General features: G+C 52.1%; 7 protein-coding genes and 1 non-coding gene across 8 annotated transcripts; 3 read left to right on the top strand and 5 right to left on the bottom strand.

The window, feature by feature from the left end:
• Positions 1-946: 946 nt before the first annotated feature.
• B0T23DRAFT_395302 (uncharacterized protein) lies at positions 947-1621 on the bottom strand (the record flags this gene model as incomplete). Its single annotated transcript, XM_062838179.1, has 1 exon — positions 947-1621. The coding sequence occupies one exon, from the start codon at positions 1619-1621 to the stop codon at positions 947-949; it is 675 nt and encodes a 224-aa protein (XP_062694716.1).
• A 4101-nt stretch (positions 1622-5722) lies between these two features.
• On the bottom strand, positions 5723-6790 carry B0T23DRAFT_428188 (uncharacterized protein; the record flags this gene model as incomplete). The annotated part of the gene is made up of 1 exon (XM_062840118.1): positions 5723-6790. One exon carries the CDS (start codon positions 6788-6790, stop codon positions 5723-5725), a length of 1068 nt encoding a protein of 355 aa, XP_062694715.1.
• Positions 6791-11796: 5006 nt separating this feature from the next.
• Positions 11797-12992, bottom strand: B0T23DRAFT_130149 (serine hydrolase FSH). Its single transcript, XM_062832178.1, has one exon. It carries the CDS (start codon positions 12731-12733, stop codon positions 12071-12073), a length of 663 nt encoding a protein of 220 aa, XP_062694714.1. The 5' UTR covers positions 12734-12992; the 3' UTR covers positions 11797-12070.
• Positions 12993-15281: 2289 nt separating this feature from the next.
• B0T23DRAFT_t140 lies at positions 15282-15355 on the bottom strand. Its single transcript has one exon. It is a non-coding gene; the product is annotated as a tRNA-Val (tRNA).
• A 682-nt stretch (positions 15356-16037) lies between these two features.
• Positions 16038-18165, bottom strand: B0T23DRAFT_453133 (nucleotide-diphospho-sugar transferase). The gene has a single exon (XM_062841163.1). The coding sequence runs from the start codon at positions 17845-17847 to the stop codon at positions 16273-16275; it is 1575 nt and encodes a 524-aa protein (XP_062694713.1). The 5' UTR covers positions 17848-18165; the 3' UTR covers positions 16038-16272.
• Positions 18166-18772: 607 nt separating this feature from the next.
• Positions 18773-19300, top strand: B0T23DRAFT_378541 (uncharacterized protein). The gene has a single exon (XM_062837104.1). The coding sequence runs from the start codon at positions 18963-18965 to the stop codon at positions 19275-19277; it is 315 nt and encodes a 104-aa protein (XP_062694712.1). The 5' UTR covers positions 18773-18962; the 3' UTR covers positions 19278-19300.
• A 373-nt stretch (positions 19301-19673) lies between these two features.
• B0T23DRAFT_378540 (uncharacterized protein) lies at positions 19674-20682 on the top strand. Its single transcript, XM_062837103.1, has one exon. The coding sequence runs from the start codon at positions 19897-19899 to the stop codon at positions 20509-20511; it is 615 nt and encodes a 204-aa protein (XP_062694711.1). The 5' UTR covers positions 19674-19896; the 3' UTR covers positions 20512-20682.
• Positions 20683-20703: 21 nt separating this feature from the next.
• B0T23DRAFT_336941 (acyltransferase family-domain-containing protein) lies at positions 20704-22442 on the top strand. Its single transcript, XM_062835816.1, has one exon. It carries the CDS (start codon positions 20804-20806, stop codon positions 22310-22312), a length of 1509 nt encoding a protein of 502 aa, XP_062694710.1. The 5' UTR covers positions 20704-20803; the 3' UTR covers positions 22313-22442.
• Positions 22443-22980: the final 538 nt, after the last annotated feature.

Below are 22980 nucleotides of genomic sequence, written 5' to 3'. Positions count from 1 at the left end.
ACCGCGGGCCTTGACCCCTGCCGCGGCTGCACTTCGGGTCGGCCCCAGAGAGTTGCAGGAAGCTTGTGCTGGAAATGTCACCACACACGTCTCGACAAGCGACCTGGTGGATGTCCCGGCTGTCTCTGGGAGGCCTGGCCTCGCTATCCGGGCCAGCTCTAAATTGAAGTACCTGCTTCGATTGCTTTTAGTCTTTTACCCCCAACCATTGCTTCCATGGTACTGTAAAGGGCTTGTATCTACCTAGGGTACCTATTTCATCGCCAGTGGAACTTAAGTGAAAGGAAGTGGCTATAGGTGTTATATCTCCCGTGTTTAACACACGTGGGGTTATAGTATAGGTACTTGAAGTGGACGACGGACATGAATCGGGAACATGAAGTGCAAACACTCGTACACAAAGGAGGTGGAACAAAGGAAAGCTTTGGAGAGGTTTGTAATAGTTAGAGGTACAATGCAGCAGTGGCCTTTCAGGTACGTTTCATCTGTCAATGTCTTTGTTCTCTTGCTGTGAGTCTTCCCGTAACGTGCCGATGTGCCCTTCCAGCTGCTTTGATATACCGTTTGTGTTGACTTTGCTGTCCCCCTTTCTTGCGCCTCCATAGGTACTCCCGTTGATAACGTCTCTCCACGTCAAACACATGTTCTGCTCGGGATGAACTTTAAGCGATGTAGAGGTAGGTAGGTACCTATTCTGTGTACGCGGTGTCGTGTAAAGAGCTGCTTTTCACTTTCCCTTCCCCTTTGCGGCTTTGCCCTCCCAGCCTGCTCCGCAACTGCCTTCTCGGCCCTTGCCACCCTCTTGACAACCCGCTAGGCAAATGCCCCGATTCAAATCTAGTTTTATTTCCACTGTCACGTCCAGATCAAGTTCCAGTTGCCGTTCCCGTTCTAGCTAGGCCCAGATCGAGCTTCAAACCCAGAGTGAGCCTGGAACCCACTCCAATTATGACCTATTCTCTCCATGCTCGCCTTCATCCTCATCGTACTCATCCTCGTCTCCGTCTTCATCACCTTCTTTATTGTCTTCGTATCCGTCGTCGTCCTCCTCCTGCTCCGTGTCATAATTGTGGTGCGGAAAGACTTCCCATACATCATAATCCAAGTCAAAGTGACCACGCTTCCTATTTGGACATTGTGTCCAAAGACAACCACGGCAGCAGTAGCCCTTTCCTTGTTCCTTCGACTGTAGACAAAACTTCCTATGCCAACCCCTCCATCTGTCGTCTTCACTGTCATTTCTCTCGTCGCTGTTGGCTTCTTCCGTATCGTCGTCTTTGTTATCGATTTGGTCATCGTTGTCCTCCTCATTGCTCCTTTTCTCATTATCGGCCTCCTCACCGCTCTCCTCCTTATCGACGCTCTCCTTGACGGCATGCTCCTCATTGCTGTTTTCCTCATCGTTGCTTTCCTCATCATAGCTCTCTCGATCGTCATTCTCGACATCGTCCTCCTGAGTCACCTCATTATTGCCCACCTGGACCTCCTCATCACTCTCCGAATAAAGCCTTTCCTTCCGATGATTCTCTCGACCCAACTGCCTATTCGGGCACTCCTTATAAAGACACCCAGGACAAATACCATCCAACCCGTTCCTACTCAATCTGTCGACCCCTCTCATGTGGAAACACTTCCAACAATACTTGTTCGGCCCACGGCCAGCCACTCCCTTATCACACCCCGTACAGGGCGTTCGGCGAGCGGCCTCTGTCTCCCGCCTCTTCCTGTCCGCTTCTGAGTTGGGTCTGTACCGCGCCTTGTTCTTCAAATGATTTGCGCACTTTCGGCCTCTACGCTGGTGCACTCTGGCGCTACAGCCCTTTTCCTAGCATGTATCAAAAGTCTCAGGACTATTGGATGTGCTGGCTGGTGGAGGGGGCAAGGCCGGGGTTAGGGGAGAACGGTACCGTCGGTTGGCTGGCTTGTGAGGGTCAGTTGGAGGCGTCGCGGAGCGTCTGCGGGGGTAGTTGGGGTTGGGCTGTCGAGAGGAGAAGGATGCGGAGGGCTGAGAGGGGTGAGGAGCGAGTTTACGGGGCCGTAAGGACTCGGGAAGGAGAGCAGAAGATGCTTGGACATGGCCTAATGACGGAGGTCTTTAATGAATATTGGAGGTTGACGAAGGTATCCGTTGAGAACTGGAGGTTGACGGAGGTATCCATTGAGAATTGGAGGTTGGCAAAAGTGTCTATTAAGAATTGGAGGTCGGCAAAGGTGTCCGTTGAGAACTAATGGTTGAAGGTGGCCGAGAAAGCAAGTGGTTGGCTGCGCGGTTACCTGACTGAGTCGTATCATGAGAAGACAAAGATAATCGACGGGCTTCTAGCGCAAGTAACGCCTCACGTAATGTATTTGCAGGAAATATGGAGCCAGAGGTTTGTCTGCTTGAACTACCCTGTGCCGTCGGCCGAGTATTGAGTGCTGAGGCAGAGCTATCGACTCTCCGCTGCGTCTATTCCATGGACCGTCTTGATTGTTGTTCGATGCGTCCATTAGTTAACGGGGCATTCAAGCTGTGAAACAGCATTGTGCGGTCAGAGACCTCGTTCGGCAACGCTTCATCGCGAGGGCTTGGACGGCTCGGCTTTTGTTGCGGCAACTTCATTGCCAACTACCTCCAGTGATTGGCTTGATATTACCTCTACACGTCCGGGTTCGGCAGTTGTATGGTGAGTGGGAGTGAGTCGGAAGCTTGAGTCTACGAGTTGGGAAAGTAGATCTTATTAGTACAGAACTAGGTGGGTGTGAGAAGAGGGAGAAAAGCTTCAACTTACGTCTACTTCTAGACTGTTCCTGGTAGCCCAGCCGCTGAAAGTGGATGGATCAATAACAGAAAAGTCTAAAGCGCAGAGATCCGTGTAGAGCGACATAACGCAGCTTTTATCTACAGGAGATGCGGCGCAGTTACCGATCAATCCGGCAATATCTTTTATCACAGTCCTTAATCAACATATAGATGAAGGGACCACTAGGCCAAAGGAAAGACAACAACAAACACAACGGAACGTAGAGGAGCGTAAGCCAATCTAGCAAAGACTAGAACGACTTTGTCAAAGAGCAATAACGTAGAGGTCGCAATCTTGCCGTAGGTCTCCGACCTTCGCAGTCTTCCAAAGCCAGCGGTAACTGACCACCAGCTAGATCACCGAGGCTCGCTCCAGAGCAAACAGTGAAATACCAAACCCTCCGTGCCTCCCCAAAGCTTTCACACCGGGCAGCCCGTGTATTCATAAATGTCGACATTATCGCTTCCTTGTGAAATAGAGTCTCTAATCATTCCGATCTGATGAGCATTTGTTCGTTGGACAATCTGTCGGCCTCTGTCCATTGTCTTGTTGCAGTTGCTTGGTTCGGCATTTTCTTGGATTCGATATGAACAGTCGATTGTGGCCCGCGGCGGCGGAGCTTTCCGTCCTACTGCAGGATGTTGTCTTCCTGGTGTGAGGAGATGCCCCGTGCTGTCTTCGTAGATCGCTTCGAGTCCCGCGAAGTAAGTTGTCCTCCTGGTTCTTTACGCCACTGAGTTGCCTGCCTCCTACAAAGATGATTGGCGCAAAGATTCGTTGCCGCAGCTACAAGAAAACACTCGAATTCCCTTTTCTATGAGACCGCTGTGATGCTTGCTGTGGTGCGACGTTGATGGTGGGAGACTGAATGAGGTCCTTGAAGTCAACCGAACCCTTCAAGCCTCAAAGGCGCTGTGTGACTCTCGATTGGCGATCAGGGACGTGTCTGCGGCTACAGCAACAAGCACTGCGTCCAACGCAGTTGCGAACGTCTCCTGAGCTTGTTCAAGCAGTAGGTTTAGGCTCCTCCGGAGGCCAGCCACCTCTCTCATAAGCCTGCAACGAGCACATCGCTCTCCTGGGTGCGCGGCTTCCCGTATGTTGCAACGGCTACAATAGAACCCCCCGTTGTGCAGAATCTCATTCATGCGGCGCCGCATGAGTCCTGGTCTGCTGTCCAAGCAATCCAGACATGTTCTAGCTTGAGGCAAATGTACGTGTCTTACTCCACGTTTGTGATACAACGGGAGTGTCTCGAGATATTCAAGCCATCCAGCTGGCTGATCGTCGAAGGGGTGAGCCTTTCAGCGGGAACAGGAGATGTAAGACCGCCGTAAGGCGTACTATCTCTCGATGCCGTTGACGGTTGCTCTGAAAGAGAGTATGCCATGAGACAGTCAACTAGGGTGCGCGGAATAAGTCGAGCTGAACTCCTTTTTTGCTGTGTTCAACCCTTTTGCTGGGCAATTCTGGAGCTCCGCCGGAATGCTGACGCACAAATCCGCTAGGAAGACATGGACCTGCCCGCCAAGCAGACTTGAAAACGTAAATCACCAACAGCCCCTGTACATGCTCAGGATTTTGGGTCTGCTTGGGAGTTTGTCCAGGCGGAAGGGACGAGTTGCCTGTTAGGCGGAGTATATTCGAACTGGCCCACGCATCCCACGGAACATATCGGGCGTACGCATGTCTGTTATATTGAACTGGGACCGACTTGAGAAGCGGAATTGGAGTAAAGTTGCTGTGACTGACTGCAGATGTTAGGCCTCAGCTGTCCACCTGCGGAAGCAGGTTGTATTGCTGGCTCAGGAAATGCTCGTTCACGAATAGTATATCATCGTGGTAATTCTCAACGTCGTCCTTCTGCTCAAGTACAGCATCAATGGCGAGGTTGTCGTCGTCAAGGAATAGGTCGTCGAGGTAATAACAGTTTGGTTGGCGTTATTCAGGCGCAGCACGTGGATCGAAGCTGAGGCCGAGGTCGTGAAGAATTAGATCGGCCTCATCCGGCTGGTTATCGCTGGGTTGGTCTGGAATAGAGTGCCAAAGGGTTAGGCCGTAAACTGTCTCATGGCTCTCCGGCTGTTCAGGGGATTGAGGCGGAATAAGATTGTTGGCTTCCCCCAGCGAACCGTCCAAAAAGTGCCGATGATCACCCTGATACTGGTTTGTGATGGCTGCCTCTGAGACTCTTGGGGAGGTTGAGGCGGATTAATTGGGATGTTGTTGTCGCTTTCCGCGGGCTTCTCCACTTGGTGATCACAGTCGCTGTGGTGATGATGGTGGGAGACGTCGGCCTGAAAGTGTTGAGGGGTTCGAGGCGAAATCAAATTACTGTTCTGTCCCAACGAATCCCCGACGTGGTGCTGATGATCTCAGATCACAAGCTAAAGAGCCATATCGCTTAGGAAAGGCTCTCCCATCTCACAGATCACAGTACGAGGAGGAAAGTGCTTTAGATCACTGACAGGGGATCAAGGAAAGAAGATTAGAAGGGAAAATAGGAAACCATACACAAACTATGTAGGTATTCTAAGGTAACGAACGATGGGAACAGCTTTGTTCTCCAGCCGCAGTGTAGTAAAAGAGAACTCAAAGTCATATAATACTCCGTTCGAGTATACCCCAAAGCCAACCAACGCCTAACTATAGGCTCCCCAGGTAGGAGCAACTGAACCACCGACGGCCGTATCTCTCTCAGATACGATGGAAGATGTACTATATTCCGAACCACAGCAAATCTCAACTATTGATCGAGTCGAGGTACATCCAGCCCGGTAAGTATTTCGCCTCCTCCCCCGATCCAAACAGTCCGCAACTCCTGTGGTGGCGTCTCAAACTATCATGCTGACTCCCTAGATGATACCGCTCTCGAAGAAACAAGCGGATCACCACTCAACTGTCCACCTATATAGGGGATTGTACTGCTGGTTCTGGTACTACGGGTTGAATAGAATGTCGTCCGGGTCAGGTTCATCATTGTCGTTTGTCTCACTAGGCGCAATCGGCGGAGCGATGTTGTCCCCGTGCATCAAGAGATTGTCCCCATGCTGAGGGTTTTGGTCGGGGTGTTGAGACATAAGTTCAGGAACGGCGTCATCCGGAATATCGTCGTGGAAGAGGTTGGCCGGATGCAGCTGATCCTCGCTATGTACTTGAGAAGCAGCTGACTGAAGGTTCCACTTGGCAATACTGTCGTTTTGCTGAGCGGCGTCGTAATTCTCATTCTGCATAGCATGGCCATCGTTATGATGAAGGGCTGGGGCTTGAGAGGAGTTGTCACCATGTTGAATAGAATGGTTCTGCGCATCTTGCTGCAGCGGTGTCGACGGCAAGAAGTCGTCGATGTTGGATAAAGCTTGTAAAAAGGCCTGACTCAAATTGCCCTGTTCTAGCCAAGCACTGGCGGCGGAAACAAAGGTATCCTTTGCCCAACCTCTGACATCCCGGTACAGCTCCACGATGCTAAGCATATTCGGTGTAACGGCGTCTGCCTTCGCCGCATCGAGCTCAGCCATATCGTCCAAGATCTCTTGCGCGGTTTGAAGAATATCGTAGACGATGGGTATCATGGTGACGGCCTTCATAGCATGTTCGATGGCGACGAGAAGGCTGTTTGCGTTGCCAGCAGACTCCACCGCGTTGTTCACCATCTCCAGCCTTCTCATTACTGCTGCCAGCAAGACATTTAGCTTCCGTTGAAGCTTATTCGCTGCTCTGGAGTTGGCGCATCGCGGGCACGAAAATCCAAGCTCGGGGGCCTCACGGATGTAGCAAGTGCTACAGTAAATGCCTCCCTCATGCACAATCCGATACATGGCCCTCTTTCGTAGGGGACCAGGCCTATTTCCCAGGCACTCGATGCATCTGGTAGCTCCGGGAAGATGTTGGTGGTTCTGACTACACTTCACACATAACGGCAGTGTTTCCACAAATGTGATCCAGTCGTCGGGAAAGCTGTCGTATACAACTTCTGCCGGCGGGTTGTTGTTCGCGACGAAATCCATGGTGGAGGGGGTCGGTGGGAGATTCAGCGACGAGGCCTTGACGTGAGACTATCCAGTGGTTCTGTTGCGACAGTGACTACCAAGTGTCGACTGTTTTGTCGTTCGCAATTGTGGTGGAAGCCAACAAGAGTCGATTTGTGAAGGGAAGAAGTCATGGAATCGCGAGCTTCGTCCGCTCAAAGTGAGTGTGCCAACGTGGGCAGTACAGTAATGGAAATGGAATCACCACCGAGGACAGGGAAGTCTCTCTCTGGTGGGAGAAGAATCCACCACTGTCGGTATGTTGTGATTTCGATGGATGACTTAGGAAAGTGTGGACTGGTGAAGAGAGAAGGCAGGGGATAATCCTGATGTGCGAACTGCAAAAGCTCTAGGGTATGTGGGAAGTTAAGCAGCGGCTCCTGCTTGGGCAACTCTGAGTTGGCCTCAATGGGGACAAAGTTCGAGTTGCGAAACAGAAAAGGAAGAAAAAAAATTTCCGTGGGGGAGCCGCGAGGTAAAAGCGCTGCACAAGCGCCGCCCAGTCAAAGGGGGGCTGAAGTTGTGTTCCGCCGGTGTGGAAATCGGGTACCCGTCCAGACGAGAATGGGACCCTTGGCTCCCACCAGATGGACGTGTGAGCTGAGACGAGCCGCAGGACCTCTTTGCCCCAACCCACGACTACGCAGGGCCTGGCCAGTCGGGGCTTTTTATCATTGGTGACCTCACGTCGTAGACTTTTCTAGTGGTATCAGCGCGCCCCGCGATCCAACCTGGGCTGGGTTTGCAGTCGATGGGACCTCCTGGCCGCCGTTCACAATAAGCGACTAACACTGTCTGCTGCTATAGTTTCTAGGTCCTCAGGCAGTTAAGTAGTATCACTCTCGCTGATATACGCTGAAACATGGGCCGCAACCTGCACATAGTCGGCTAACCGGACCATTCGGCCTCCCCCGCTGTCCTCACCGACACTCTTGTCATGACACATCGGTCATTATATCCATCAACTTGCCTGCGCAGAAGTGAAGAAGGGTTTCTTGATTGTGTTCTCCCAAGCTCGATGGTAGTTGCCGACAGGTCCTTGGCGCCTTGCTGTCGTTGCAGTGTTTTGCCGCACTTAGTGCAAGCTGGAACTGCCCCCAGGAAACCATCTAGCGCGGCAGCAGCTGATTTTAGTCAAGAACGGAAAGGACATGACAACCAAGCAGCTATATAGTACTTGGGAAACAGCATACTTTCCAACGGCGGAAAGTAGACAAGCCGAGCATTGCAAAAGCAGAGCGAACAACAGCCAAGTAGAAGGACAAAATAGGAGGACATAGGGAGTCAACGTGCTTGAAACACTTGTTCTGTACCAGCTGCAGAGAAGACGGCCAGCATCCGAGGAAGTCGAAGAAAACAAAGACTGGAATGATCAAGGCAAAAACAGCCGTACCGTATCAGTAGGAAAGCAACCAACCCGAAGTCATTACCCATTTCAGCCTCGGGTATCTTGAGACAGACAAGGAATGCCCAACTCCCATACCAGACGTAGCTACCATCAACTGTGCTGGTAACTCGAGGAATCGGTCTGTTATTGGGGTTATCATGTTATCCTACTACGCCGGCACGAATCTTATGCGGTAGTGGACAGTATGAGGCTTGTAACGCAGCGTCTCGAGTAAACTTAACTCCTGAACGTTAATCGCGAGAAAACCTGCTCCCAGCCACGTCCGTTAGCCACGGGCCGAAAGTGATCAAGACGGCGGACCATCAGACCCCTTCCTATTACGTGGTTCTTCCTTGAACGCCCTTCCGAATATGTCGCTTGACATTTGTTTGGATCCCTGTATGCGATCTGACTGCTCCTCTTTGGTTCTGTTGAAAGAATGACTGCGACGAGCATCACCAAGTCTTGAGGTTGGAGAAAGAGAGAGGGTTTTGACGAATTTCTGAACCACACGAGTTAATGAGGTCTACCGGCCTATTCTCATGGTCGTTATAGTACAGGTTGTCGCTATCTCTATCGTGCTCGGTTGCTTTTGCTAGGGCCACAGAACAGGGCGGCTTCGTAGCCAAAGACAGGAGTGAGTGAAGAACGAAGAACTACGCAAGTACTTTATACGCGTAGGAGTTATGACAAGCGAAGTAATGGGGAAATGATGACCGACGTACCATGAGCAAAACATCAAGTGATTGCTGCTTGGACTTACGCAAGCGGATGAGGGTTGGAAACAAGCAAGCAAAGTCAATCAAGCAAGATAGACTGGGAAGACGCAAGGGTGAACAAACTAGAAAGACAATCGAAGCGGACTGATACAGATAGGCTCGGCTTGATAGGAAACAGATTGCTACCCCAAAGTGGCTGGTGAGGTATGCCTTGGTCGTCGGACAGCTCGCTGGAGCTTCTCGTTGCAAGAACCCAACTTCCATGCGGGGATTTCCCTCTTAATCACGGCCCGGGAGATGTGGGCATACTGTCTCTCGGTAACTTGACGTGGGACTCGTGACAGGCCGGCATCGCGAGTGGTAGCTCAGGAGCAAAGGGGGTTGTGGCAACGACAGGGCGATGGGCACCTGCTGAGGCATCGAAGTTAGCAACGAGTGTATCGAGGCGAGGAGGGGAGAATACCGTCAAACAACAAGGTAACCCTAATCCGATAAAACTCTCCGATCTGTTTCGTGACGATGGTGCTGTCACGGCGATTTTTTTTTTTTTTTTATTAGATGGAAAGTGCTGTCCTCAAAAGCACCCGAGTACTTCAGGTCGCAATCGCTCTAGTAGCATGGTATCATAGTATATGGCTGGAGAGAACAGTGTCTGCGGGGGGGAGTGATTGAGACTACCTCTAGACAGCGAAAGGTATCCAGGCCAAGGGAACAGGAGAGCAGGGTTCATGGAAAGCGATTCAACAAGGACGTTGGCGATCAATACGGAAGAGAGCACAACAAATCACGGGTTTGAGGGTACGGAAAACAAAATAAAAAGTGGCCGCAAAAGAATTTGGTTTGCTGTTTTAAAGGATTGATCGTGTGCGAGTGTCCTCGGCGACCCCGTGAGGTGGAAGATGGAGCAATGACCAACACCCAACTGAATGAGCGATGCGCGAGACAGAAAGAACACTGCACCAAAAAGGCGAGGAAGACAGGGAAGGAGTGAGGAACATGGCCGGGGGTCATCGGCCCATCACAGCTGCAGCTGCTGAAATAACAGGAGTCCCGATGTGTTCTCCACGAAGGAGGTGCGAGGCAGCAGCTTGCTTGCAGACGGGCTGGACACTGCATCGCGGGATTCATTGTTACCCACATCGTAAGATACCTGTAAGGCTTTGTGACGGTCAAGAAGGCAAGATGCACCGCAGATTGAGAATCCTGCATGCTACAGACAATGCCCACTCGGTTTAACAAAGCGATGAGAAATACCAAGCGGCAAACCCCCGCTTGTCCATACACCTTTCTTTGTTAAAGAATCCCATTGTCATCGATGCATTTTGCCGAGAACTTGTACTGTACAGTGGCCACTACTAGGCCATTGTTACGGTATCTGCGTGGTAACGGACGACACCGATCGGGGTCCGCCTCGATCCTACCCCTCATCTACCCCAATTTCCCCAACGGCCTCTTTTCCAACTTCCACTTGCGACGGGCCATCCATGTCTACCCCGCAGGCACTCTGATCAAGATCACTTCCCTTTTGCATTTTCATGACGGATTTCTAACGCAAATGGGACACCGTACACTCCCACGCTTCCTGTCCGGCAAATCAGTTCAAGGCGAGAAGAGCAGATGCTTCGGGTTGCCCCGTGCAACGTGCATCCCGGGGACATACAAGCGCGCAAACAACCCCCCTTTGCCAACTGAGCTCCTCATCAAGCTGGTCGACCTGAACCACATGGACGGCGTTCGAACTCGACTGCGCCAGTCATACGTCCATGATCCCCCCCGAGCTCGAATGATGCGCTGGGGAGAACGCGCCTGCGAATCCAATGCCGCGAATCCCTCTCGGATCCGTCGCCGGCCGTGATGACTGATGGATGAAGCCCCGTCTCTCATCCTCACCCTGACGTCATCGCCCTTATCGTTGCTAATAGCCGGCCTACCTCTTACCGTTCGAGGCCTACTTCGTGAGAGACGCACCGAGTCGAGGAACCCGTCGGTCTGTCGCAGAACGTTAGGAGCAGATTGGGCGACGATGGACGATAATGCTCGCGGCTGGCTTCCTCCAAGTTACCACTTCTCCAAAAGCCCTTGGCCTCCGTTGTCTAGGCGTCGCTGAGTAGCCTCTTTTCCTTTATAAATATCATGCTCCTGATGCGTTTTGTTTTCGTTTCCCGTTCTTTGCCTTTTCACTTCTTCTTCTTAAACTTCTTTCGTCGCCCTACCTCGCCTTTCTATACCATCACTATTGGTGTCGCACTCACTGCGTGAAAATGGACACATCGTCGGTTGAGAATAGAATGTGTTCTGCTCATATTGACCCTTTATCAACTGGAGGATGGCTTTCCATTACTATATCATCATGATGTTGCTGCCCTGCCCTCCGCGCCCTGCGTAATGACTGTTAAACATCGATGCTGATGCTCTGAAAGGGACAGAGGATTCGCTCAGTTACTCCTCGCCAAACCGGTTCCGAGATTCCTCGCGCCACGAAGGATACCCGACGCCCTTGGTGAAGCGCTGCACTCTCAACTCTCGAACTAAACCCCGTAGAAAAACTCCAAAGAGCTCGACGCTCAAGATGACAAGCCAAGGAGTCACTACCAGATCTCAACATCACGGTCGTGCGGAATGATTATGGCCGGGTCCGGGGCAATAAAGCGATATGTAGGGAATGACGAAGAGAGGCGAAATAAGGGAGTGAGACATGGGAGGGGAAAACCAAGCACAAAGCGATCGAGATCTCGGCTCCCTCGTATCCCATCGCGCAAAGCCCTCTCTATGCCCATCCATGCTTCGAAAGCGTATCCTCAACAATCCCCATTGCGTCTCTCCGTTAGCCAATAACAGTAGTTTCACGGTGCGATGGGACTTCAAGAACGGTTGCCGGAACGCCGACCCTGGAAAAGAAGATATTGTAGATTCGCGGGTCAAGAGAAATGATTCGCGACGAGAGACGGAGAAGAAAAAGGAGCCACAAACACCCAACACATTGACACGCTCGATCTCCGCCCGCACAGTCGCACCAACCCCCAAGCCTTCTCGATCACCGTTTCACAAAGCGCCTCCCAGCGAGCCTGACGCCTCTTGCCCTCCTCTATACGATTCTCCCCGATACCATCCTCCTCGACACGAATCCCGCATAGCCACCGAGGCCACGTCCGATCATATCCCATTATAGATCCTCGCCGCCATCGCCGCCAGCTTCCTATTGAACCCATCATCCATCGGCATGTGATGTCCGCCCTCGATCCTAAACACCTTCCTCGCCGACGGCTCAAAGAACTCGATCATCGACTCGCTCTCGTATTTGTACGGATCGCCGCTCGCCAGCACATGGATACTTTCGGTCTGCACCTTGCCCAGCTCCAAACACGCCTTCGCATACGGGCTTCTTCGATCCTTTGGGTCCTTGATCCCTTGAAACGGACAAGTCGGACACACCGTGATGACAAAATCAACCGCTCTCTCTCCGCCCCTCTCCCGCTCGAGGTGTCGCAAGAGATGCAATGCCGCTTTGGCACCCTGCGAAAAGGCGACGACACCATCGAACGGACCTTCGCTGTGGAAAACTTGAAGCATATCGTCAAGAGCTGGGAACGTGTCGAGCTCCTCGAGATCGGGCGGTTGGTCGTGCATCCACTTCAGAAACGGCTCCATGCCGGCGAAGAATGGGAGGACTCCCGGACCCGCGGGACACTCGATGGGAGCCGAGACATAGTGGAGGTCGAAGAACTGGGAGAGGGCAGCGTCGAGCTTGCGGGCTTGGATGCGGAAGATGTCCGGCGTAGTGCCGCCACCGTGGATCATAAGGATTTTCGGTCGCATGGATACCACTCGCAGCTCGTGGGCTGTTGTTCAAAGTGATCTCGTGCGTACTTGCCCGTCACGAGCCAATTTCACTAGGTGTTCGATCGTGTGTCAAGGTATGTCTGGATTTGGTGTCGTGAGAGCTAGAAGTGTCATGAGAAACTAATGAGAACGTGGTCCAGGAAGGCAACTGGAAGAGAAGAAGGTCGGTTCTTCAGCTTCTACGGAGACTTTTCAGCATATCAAGCCCAAATCCCGCCGATGTCTGACTTCCGGCAGCCATACGTCCAAAGTTGTAGTACAACGTAGGAGGTACAAAGGGCCCTTGCAGCTTATATCTCCCAAAGCGGCATGAAGTCTCATGGTTACACTCGCGAATCCGGCAGCTTGGCACGTCGGTATGTCAGACGTTCACTTGTACGACGATAACACAAGAACCGCCTCATCAAGGATGAACGCGAACGTTGTGTGGAAGCGATAACATACAGCAGTTCAACCAAGCGGCTGGACCACGCCCATAGCGGTGTTATGAGTTTCTTCGGCCTCCCGAGCGCCGGCGCCAGTCTCCTTTCTCTACCACGCGACTCCAAGTCTCAGCGCGATCTACGTGCACCCTCTCAAGTTCTTTCATACGATTATCGGTCCTTCTTCCGCCCTGTCCTCTTGCTTCCACGACGATCAACCCCCGTACCGATGAATTTCCAAACAAGCGTTCTTCTCCCGACGAATAGTACGGCCGGCAACACCCACACCATTTCTATACTCAACCATGCGAGATGCCGAAGGTTGACTGGCAACGGTAGAATTGACAAGTCCCGTGGCAGACAAGACAGCCTACCGCGGGTAGATATCATCTTACCAATGGGGAGTCACTTCGGCAGACGGTCGCAAATAGAAGGGCGTTACCAACGCCACTCAGCCGTCAACGACTTCCGCAACCCCATTTTCACGCCACGAAGGAAACAAGGAAGCAAGTGTTTAATCCTCCCACGCCTTCGGCAACGACTAGGCTCTTTGAAACTGGCAATAATATACCTTCGATACCCGTGTGGGAGCCACTGGGCTGAAGAGGGGTTTGTATCAACGAGAGTGACTAACAACAGAGAGAAGAGATGTCGTGTCAGTGTGGGGTGATCTCGAGGCCTATTACGCTGCTTGCATAAGCCAATGCTAACGACGAATTTCAAGACAGATATCAATGAGGAGCTTCAAGTTGCCACGCTCAACGAGACGCACGAGCAAATATCATGATCCACGGGCACGCGACTGCAAATGCACCATTCGTTAGCAAACCCTCCCCGGCCGAACCGCCCCGATCAAACTGTCCACAAAAGAACTATTCCCGAACAAATCATTCTCGAGCGAGCCGTCACTGAGAAGTCCATTCATGACGAAGCATCCCGAGTGAGCGAGCGACCGACATATAAGCTGCTGACGAACGAGCCGCCTACGAACGTACCACCAGATTGTCCAGGAAAGAACACTTTTGTCAGCCATGATAGATGCTTGTATGGCATCTCTGTCTCTACACCCGGGCACACGTGCGGTCTATTTACTATCGCGATGAGCGATCTCTTCCGAAGGTGATACCGGATAACATTCGCTATGATGGGAAGAACAAGCGTGTACAAGACGACGCCGAGAGTCACGGGGCTGAACACCACCGTTCGACGACAACGAACGATAGAAGAAAATGAGGGACAGAAACGATGAGCAGCCGAAAGCGCTGACTCCCTTCAAGCACACAAGAGCGAAAGGCGTATGAACCCTTTGATCCATGCTCTCTCAAGCGGCGCACCGTCTCATAAGGCGAAGCCACTGCTGCTTGAACGGGTTAGTGCAAGTTTGACCGCATATTCCACGTCTGGTACAGCCAGCGGACAAGTTTACCTCCGCTATAGCTCAACGTTTTCCATTTGCTCAGGGAAGTACCTCATTGGCGCGGCCCTATATAACTTCCTGGCTTTGCCGCTGCTTCTTTTCCATTGCCACGCGAGAGTCACGCAAAGGGATCAACTACCTATCAGCCGACCCGGTGTTCGAACGGCTATCAATGAACGTACTGCTGTCAGCGATTGGAAAAGGCGAAACCGTCCTGGTTACATTAACTCCACAAGCGCACTACTCAGCACTCGAAAAGGGGAAAGCAGTCGTCACCCCGACCCTATCGAGATCTGAAAGACGGCTTTGGGGTCATCATGCTTGGCTGAACTCAAATAAGAGCCTGGACCGCAACCTGGTGGAAAAGACAATAACGTGACCCGCGCCTGTACCCTCGTGGCAGCGGTTAAGAGTAGTGACTCCCAGAGCGTTGCGTCCTGAGAATCATAAGATGCCAGTCTAGGGCTAGTGGTGCGTGAAACTGGCACTTGAGTGACTACATCATTGGAGACATGCTATCTGCAAGTCACCGAGCGGAACGACTCTTCCCACTTCTCACCAAGTCAGCCAAGTCAACAAGGATAATCGACGAAAAAAAAGGGAGAGGCGCTTTCACACGAGTGATTCAGGCAAAGTGAAGACATCCTCCACCCCAAGAAAAAGAAAAGAAATTGACAAAAAAAGATGATCCGACCCAGGCTCGATCTGGGGACCTTCAGTGTGTTAGACTGACGTGATAACCAACTACACCATCGGACCGTATTATTTGATATTCGTCGCATCACCCAAAACTTTTCATAATCCTCAAATCATATCGATATTCAATGGCGCCCGTCTTACTTCAGCTTCGACAACTTGACAAGTCGACATTGCGCCGCACAAGGACAAGGATAAGATAGTAAGCGAAAGGCGGCATCTCCAGGTATTGGCAGGAGTTAGGGGTAGGTAATCAGACTGACAAAAATTGCGAAGAAGTTGCGAACACTAGTGGTGTTGGCGAGTGTCACTTACGATACTAGTGAGTGGTGAGTGGTGGCTCGAATCGATCGCACCTGGTCGGCTGGTCCGTCCGTCCGTCCGTCCGGCCGCCATAGGTAGGCGTGCGCATAAGCGAGTGCATGAGCTTACCAACTCCCAACTCCTGACTGGAATCGAAACCCAAGATGGCTTGGTTCCTTTGAGACAAGGCGCAGCTCGAACTACAGTTAATTCGAGTCGTTAATATATCCATTTAATTGGGATTGTGTGACCATCCTCATATGCTCCAAGACAGACAGGAAGTCTGCGAGGTACGAAATCTGTGACAACGAATCAGGATCGCATGCAGAGTGTCGGAGATGTCGGACCGTAGTCGGTTGCAAGATAACTTGAGTTGACTGCATGGAAAGAGCAACACAGCAGTCACGCGAGGGAGCAACAGAAGGAAGGAGTGAAAGAAGGGAAAGAGTGTGTGAACATATGTGCTTAGTTCATCCATCTACTGATTTACTTGCATGCTCTCATTCGTGTGCCTCTCTACCTACCTTATACTACTCATCAATTGTACAATGGACGACAGCCCAAGCAACAAAAGTATTTACCAGAAACCAAAAGCCTGTAACGAAGCAAACCCAAAACTCCATGTCATGTATGCGACAACTGTCAATATGTTTCCCCTGTTCCCCGCCATCCGTCCCTCACAACCCAACAAACGGTTTATCATTCTCCGCCGCCGGCTGTCCAAACACCGACTGCTGCTCCCCCTCTCCATTTGCGCCCATGTCCTGCCTCTGCCCCGGCACCGGCCTTCCCCCAAACATAATCAACTCCTCCCCCTCCTTCTTCTCCTCCGCCCCGGCCTGCTCCGGATGCAGCGGCTTCAGCGCCTGATCCTCGACCCTCATCCGTTCCTTCATCTCCCTCTCCAACTCCTCTCTCCTCCTCTGCTCCTCCTCCGCCTTGCGCACCGCCTCGCCAAACTGCTCCAGCCGGATCGCCTGCTCCTGTTCCTTCAGCTGTTGCTCCCGCAATTTCTCCAGCTCCATCCTCCTCTCCTCCTTCAACTTGTTTTGCTCTTCAATGGAAAGCGACTTGTACGCCTCGACGTCGCGATCCCATTTTTGCACGCAGGCCAAATCCCAATTACATCTCTCGACCTCGCCGTACACGGGGTGTGCGTAGCGCGGGTGTTTGGAAGGCCAATTCGATGCGTGGTAATGGTGTTTGACCAAGGCCCCGCGGGCGTTGTGGTTACCTGAGTCCGAGTGGCCTTGGCCAGCGGCAAAGGCTTCGACGTCTAGTACCAGCACGCGGGAAACGACCTTGGATTCGTCCATGGCGTGGAAGTTGTCCCAGGTGATTTCCTTTTGGCTATGAGAGATGCGATTCATCTCCTTCAGCAAAGCAATGGTGAAAGCCGAGGGTCCCGTGCCAGAAATGACTTCGTCAAAATCGAGGTGCAGTTCCGAGAGGTGCACCTGTTGTTGTGCGGCAAGCGAGTTGAGCCACGTCATGATGTTTTCAACGAGGTTGAGCATGACGGGTAACCGAGGCTTGCACATGAAGGTCCATTGGCAGAAGGACATGCATTTGGACCCTAAAATCGGGTGGTCGCGGAATTCGGGCTGGTCGATCTCGATGCCGACCACCATGTCGATTTCAGAAAGCGAGTCCCAGTAACGTTCGGGCACGAACCGCTTGATGGGCCGCAGAGCCTCGACGTCGATGTCGGCGTAGACGCCACCTTCGGCGTACATGATGAGGTACCGCAGCAAGTCGGCTTTGATGATGGAGATGTTGACGGCCCGATAAAAGTCGATAATGTCCGGGCGGTTGATACCGTGGGGACCGTACTGCTCTTCCACGTAGACCATGTCGTTGTTATCCGTCAAGACCTCGTAGCGGTAGCCCGGGTTCTTGGTGGTCCACGTCTTGGCCGTGTTAAGGTCGCGGGTGGCCATGTTGTAGGGGTCGACCTTCCAGGATTGCCAGATCTTCTTGGGGAAGCCATGGTCAGCAGGATGTTGTTGTTGATGGCCGTTGAGTATGCTGCTGGTCGAGGGAGGCAATGTCACGACGTGGGCGTTGAGCATGAGGAAAAGGAGGACGGCGACGACGGCGTACAGAGGGAGGGCCCGCCGAAGCTGCGTGGGGATCCGGTTCCTGAAGGCCCCCGTCCCCGTCTCGGACATCTGCCTCCACTTGATAGGTATATTGCCCAGAGTGGGCGACAAGGGCGACAGGGGAGATAACGGTGGAGAGCTCATGATCATCCGACTATAACAATAATCTATGTCTGGGGGCTATGACCTGTCGTGTATGTGCAATGCCCCGTATCCGTGGGATGGAACAAGTTTGGGACACGGGGTGGAGGGAACAGGAAGAAACAAGGGAGAAGAAAGAACACAAAACCAAAGCAAAGTCACACGAAGGGGTGGGGGGATGGGGGAAGGACTGGGTATATCAAGGAAACATAATGTATAGGGTGCCCAGGTCCGTTCCAAGGTGTCAGGGGGAGGAGAAGATGGGCGAAGATGGCGAGTAACCAGTAAGCTTCCGTAGAAGCGTGCTGAGTAAACACAGGATTGTCCCTACAGGTATGTAGTAGGTAGGTAGGTAAATACAAGGAATCCGGGCAGCCAGGGGGACTGATCTTGGTCGCATCTAGTTGGGGGTCCCCGATGCACAGACCATTCTGGAGTCGCAACCAACTGTCTGTGATGGCAAGCTGACTATACAGAGCAAACAGTACACATGGCCATTGGTGAGGTGGTTAGTACAGTGCCCTGTCTGTTCATTCCCCAACTCGGCTCCACAGAGCTTAACACCTAAGAAAACCAATCCGTACACAGAAACCGACATACCAACTACCAAGGACTCTTGCACGGATGTCTCCCCCCCCAACATGTCCCCAAGAAATTTGATGGAGACAATACCTTGGCAGATCCTTGCTGAAAGAGGAGGTGACTGGAGCTTCGGTCGGGGATTACCACTGCACCATTTAGAATGGAGCTTCAGCGGGGAATGGATGGATGGATGGATGGATGTCCGGCCCGGGGCTTTCCCTTTGCTGAATGGAATTGGATATGTAACCCGACCAACCAACCTCTTTGCAAATTCCACAGGGGCAGTCCACGCACGCATCTGATAGTGGGGTGACGGAAGCGAAAACAAGCTTTTTTTTTTTGGCTTGTTTTTTTTTTTTTTTTTTTTTTTTTCTTTTTTTTTTTGGGGCGGGAAGAATCCATGGAGTGCGGGGGCCATCAAGACAACTGAGCAGTGTTGATCTTGAGAGACAACGGGGATAGTATGTATCAGAGCTGAGACTGATAGCTAAGAGGACTGGAGGCTATACACCGCAGCTTGTACTGACTCCGTGAGCAATCACATGATTACTCATCTTCTTGTTCTGGCTCTCAAAACTCGGGCGTTGGAGGTAAACAAACTAAATCCTTCCATCATGTTAGTTCTCTGCCTGACTCGACCGGTCAACTGTGGAAATCTCTCCACAAATGTGCCGTGGGTTGGTCGGAGGTTGCTTCTAAATTCAGGAACGACTTGGCGATCGTCAAAGTGGCTGATGGGGTCCGACAATTTCCTCGTGGCCCCCAGTCCCCCCAAGAGGAGACTGAGAGAGAGAGAGAGAGAGAGAGAAAGAGGCGATCCTGTGCAGAAAGCGGTAGGTAGGCACGTACCTGTGTAGGTCGGGTATCGAAGAGGTAGTAGGTAAACCAGTGAGCGTAAACACGAAAGAAAGAATGGAGCCGCAGGCAGGCGGGAATGATAAGGTACCCAGCAAATACCTTTACATGTGTAGTGGCTGCTGATTGGCCTGATTGGGTATTGGTGACGCGGGAGGGTAACATTAGTGGTAACATCGCCGGGGCTTCTTTTTCGTTTTCCCTTCCTAAGTTCTCTGCCACCCTCCGTCGGCCGTTGCCAGGCGCTACTTTCGAAATGAAGCCGTGAAAAAAGCCGCCATCTTTCTTTCCCTTTTTCTTCTCTTGCCCTCAGGTTCGGTTTGTGAATGGTGTGGTGTCGCCAGCCCGGAGCAAATCATGGTTTTCTATATGCTTGTGACAGGGGTCCACCCTACAGATATTCTTCAAAGTGGAACCCGGGACGGGCTGCTTACCTAGGCGGCGCTTGAGCGCATCATGTGAAAGTGATGCCAAGTACATACATGTACCGTGGAAAGCACTCAATTGACTTGGAAAGACGCATGATGTTGAAATGATGGGAGTTCAACTCTTCCCTTTGACCCCGGATTCCGAACATTCACTTGTCCGGCAAAGTGTGTCGGAAGTTGAAGACAACTGAAGATGTGGGTTTGGCCACGAGGAGAAACTGTCTTCAGTTTAGAAAGTCAAATGTCTGTTCGCAGCTCTGGACTTTGGCTGGACTTTCTGTCATGGAGTGTTCGTGCCTTTCTTGTCCTCATTTTCCCCCGCAAACAACCCTGGCGGTCCCCTGATCTGATCCATCCATCCCCGGCCCCGGCCCATCTCCGTTCTCCATCTTCACAAGCGAGGACCTCCCCGTTGCTCTCTCCACTTCCTTCCGCACGGCACTTCCCCCGCATATCGTATCGGACGTGCACTGATCAACTCCCTCTTGAGCGGGTGTTTATCAATTGCCAACCTCGGAAGAATTGGCCTTTGGAGATGGCGAACGCACATTACCCAAAGTCTTGCTTTACCTTTCCAATAATCGAGGTGCCAGATGTTGAAAAGAAGATTTTGCCGACGGGAATTTGTGTCTGTCAACATCCGTCAATCACCGTCCAGCCAACTGAGAAGCAAGCCACACACCCGCCACAACAACTCCGTCCTCAGCCCGCCAAGCACCTCTCCAGCCACACAGCAACCGCATTCGGACATTGCACCAAATTCCATTCGCCGGCTTCCATTTGTTTAGCGGCCACTATCCCCCATTAGCCCCCACTCTTTAGTGGATCAACAATCGCGACAGGTGCTTTATCTCCCTGTAACGGCACGCCTTCAGTGGACTTGGCAGGGGTCATCACCTAACACAGTGACACCAATAACATATTGAGGATTGTTACCTACCCGAGTCTCGGTTGCGCATCCGATAACATCCAATCCCCCCCCCCCCCCCCCCCCCTCCAAGCCACCCGCCAAACAGACCAACCACAACCTCAGCTCGAGGTTGGTACTTACGCGGCTTGGTTTCAAATCCAGAGTCGCGTCTTGTTTCCCCTCCGTGTCCATGCCTGGCGATCTCGACCACGACCTCGACCCCGAAAAGTGGCATGACAACCGAAACTCGTGTCGCTTCCCTCTTCTCCGGAAGCCCATCATCGCCAGCATGACCGCCCTGACCATCCCTTCCTCGACGGCCTCGGGCCTCGTCAATCGCCTTGCAAACATGTTTGCCCTGCCCAGCTTCGATGCGCCCGAAAAGCTGCGACCAACGGCCTACCTCGACGGCCTGCGCGGCTTCGCTGCCTTCCTCGTCTACTGGCACCACCACGAACTCTGGTCGCACGGCCTGGTGCGCGACGCCATCTTCGAGCAAGGCTACGGTTTCGACGGCCAACACTACTTCAGCGCCCTGCCCTTTGTCCGCAACTTCTTTGGCGGCGGCCACTATGCCGTCGCAACCTTCTTCGTCATCTCGGGCTACGTCCTCTCCGTCAAGCCTATGCGCCTGATCCACGCCGGCGAACAAGAAAAGTTGGCCGATAACCTAGCGTCGGCACTGTTCCGACGGTGGCTGCGGCTCTTTATGCCCCTGATTGCCACCACTTTCCTGTTCATGACCTCGTGGCATGCGTTTGGCATCTGGGTCGACTCGGCCAAACCGCAGTCCAACTACCACGACGAGTTCTGGTGGTGGTACGCAGAGGTCAAGAATTTCAGCTTCATCTACCACCTCGGCGGCGAGCCCTGGCTGAGCTACAACTTCCATCTGTGGTCCATCCCGGTGGAATTCAGGGGGTCCATGGTCATCTACACCAGTCTTCTCGCCTTTTCGCGATGCACAAGAAAGGCTAGGCTGTGGTGTCAGGTCGCCTTGATCTTCTACTTTGTCTACATTGTCGACGGAACCCATTACGCCCTCTTTAGCGCCGGCATGCTTCTCAACGATCTGGACTTGTTGGCTATCAAGGATGACCTGCCTAGCTTCCTTACTCAGCTCGAGCCATTCAGCAAGCACCTCTTCTACTCCCTTTTTGTAGTCAGCTTCTACCTCGGAGGCGTGCCCGTTCACACCAAGGACATCAACGACCTGGCCAAGACTCCTGGGTGGTATTACCTGTCATTCCTCAAGCCGCAGGCTGTCTACGATTACAAGTGGTTCTACCTGTTCTGGGCTGGTGTCTTCTTGGTGGTCTCAGTTCCACGCATCCCCTGGCTCAAGCGATTCTTTGAGACGCGCTTCTGCCAGTACTTGGGTCGCATCTCTTTTGCGCTTTACCTGGTCCATGGTCCTATTCTTTGGACGATTGGCGACAGAATCTACACGGCTGTTGGGTGGGCCAGGGAGCCTCAAATTACCATGTTGGCCAACTGGGTCAACATGTTCCCCTTGCCCATGGCTGGACCCTTTGGCCTTGAGATGGCCTTCTTGCTGCCGCATGTCATTCTCTTGCCTTTGACTTTGTACGTCGCCGAGATCTCGACGAGGCTCTTTGACGAGCCTAGCGTTACCTTTCCCAATTGGCTCTACAAGCAGGTATTGGGAAGTGGGCAGCAGCCTACTAGGTTACCTTGAATCACGATTAAGTCATGTATGTAACGAATACGATATAATCAGGACATGAGAGGAGGTTGCTTGAAATTTGATACCAGACGCGCACACATCTAGACAGAAATCACACATTACTATCGGATTGGATATTCACAAAATCTTAATTTCTATTTCGATTTCTACTTGACTTCGCTGTAAAAAAAAAAAAAAAAAAAAAAAAAAAAAAAAAAAAAAAAAAAAAAAAAGAAAAAAAAAAGACAAGACCGACCGGTGCCTGATCCCGTACCGTCCCATCAGAAGTCCAAATCCATCCAGTTGCTCCGTCCGTGGTTCCGTTGGATTCCCCCTCATCACATGTGTCCAACATAAATGCGACCATAGCGTCGCACCCCCAACCCCCAACCCCCACGACCCCTGTTGACCAAGATGGTCGCTCTGAAAGAAAGAATCCCACGAATCCACACCACACTCACTCCCAGTGACGTCGATCGCATGCACGAGTTACATTGCAAATTACACAAAAGGAAGCTCTGAAAAACGGAGCAAACTTCCGGACGCGGCTAGATTGTACATACTTGATCAGATCATCAAGGTGGTGTCCGTTCGTGTAACTGTCGTGCAGGACATGACGGGCCGGAGAGGATGTAACTCCAGTTCATTCTTTTCTTTTTTTTTTTCTTTTTTTTTTCTTT

The sequence above is a fragment of the Neurospora hispaniola genome (genome assembly GCF_033458365.1).
Source record: "Neurospora hispaniola strain FGSC 10403 chromosome Unknown B0T23scaffold_3, whole genome shotgun sequence".
Taxonomy (NCBI): domain Eukaryota; kingdom Fungi; phylum Ascomycota; class Sordariomycetes; order Sordariales; family Sordariaceae; genus Neurospora; species Neurospora hispaniola.
The sequence above is the reverse complement of the archived record's forward strand: the minus strand, read 5'-3'. Positions and strand labels throughout refer to the sequence as shown.

Excerpts from the sequence above, each read along its gene's own strand:
- B0T23DRAFT_130149 (XM_062832178.1), bottom strand. The coding sequence starts at position 12,733 with ATGCGACCGAAAATCCTTATGATCCACGGTGGCGGCACTACGCCGGAC.
- B0T23DRAFT_453133 (XM_062841163.1), bottom strand. The coding sequence starts at position 17,847 with ATGATCATGAGCTCTCCACCGTTATCTCCCCTGTCGCCCTTGTCGCCC.
- B0T23DRAFT_378541 (XM_062837104.1), top strand. The coding sequence starts at position 18,963 with ATGATTACTCATCTTCTTGTTCTGGCTCTCAAAACTCGGGCGTTGGAG.
- B0T23DRAFT_378540 (XM_062837103.1), top strand. The coding sequence starts at position 19,897 with ATGTGGGTTTGGCCACGAGGAGAAACTGTCTTCAGTTTAGAAAGTCAA.
- B0T23DRAFT_336941 (XM_062835816.1), top strand. The coding sequence starts at position 20,804 with ATGCCTGGCGATCTCGACCACGACCTCGACCCCGAAAAGTGGCATGAC.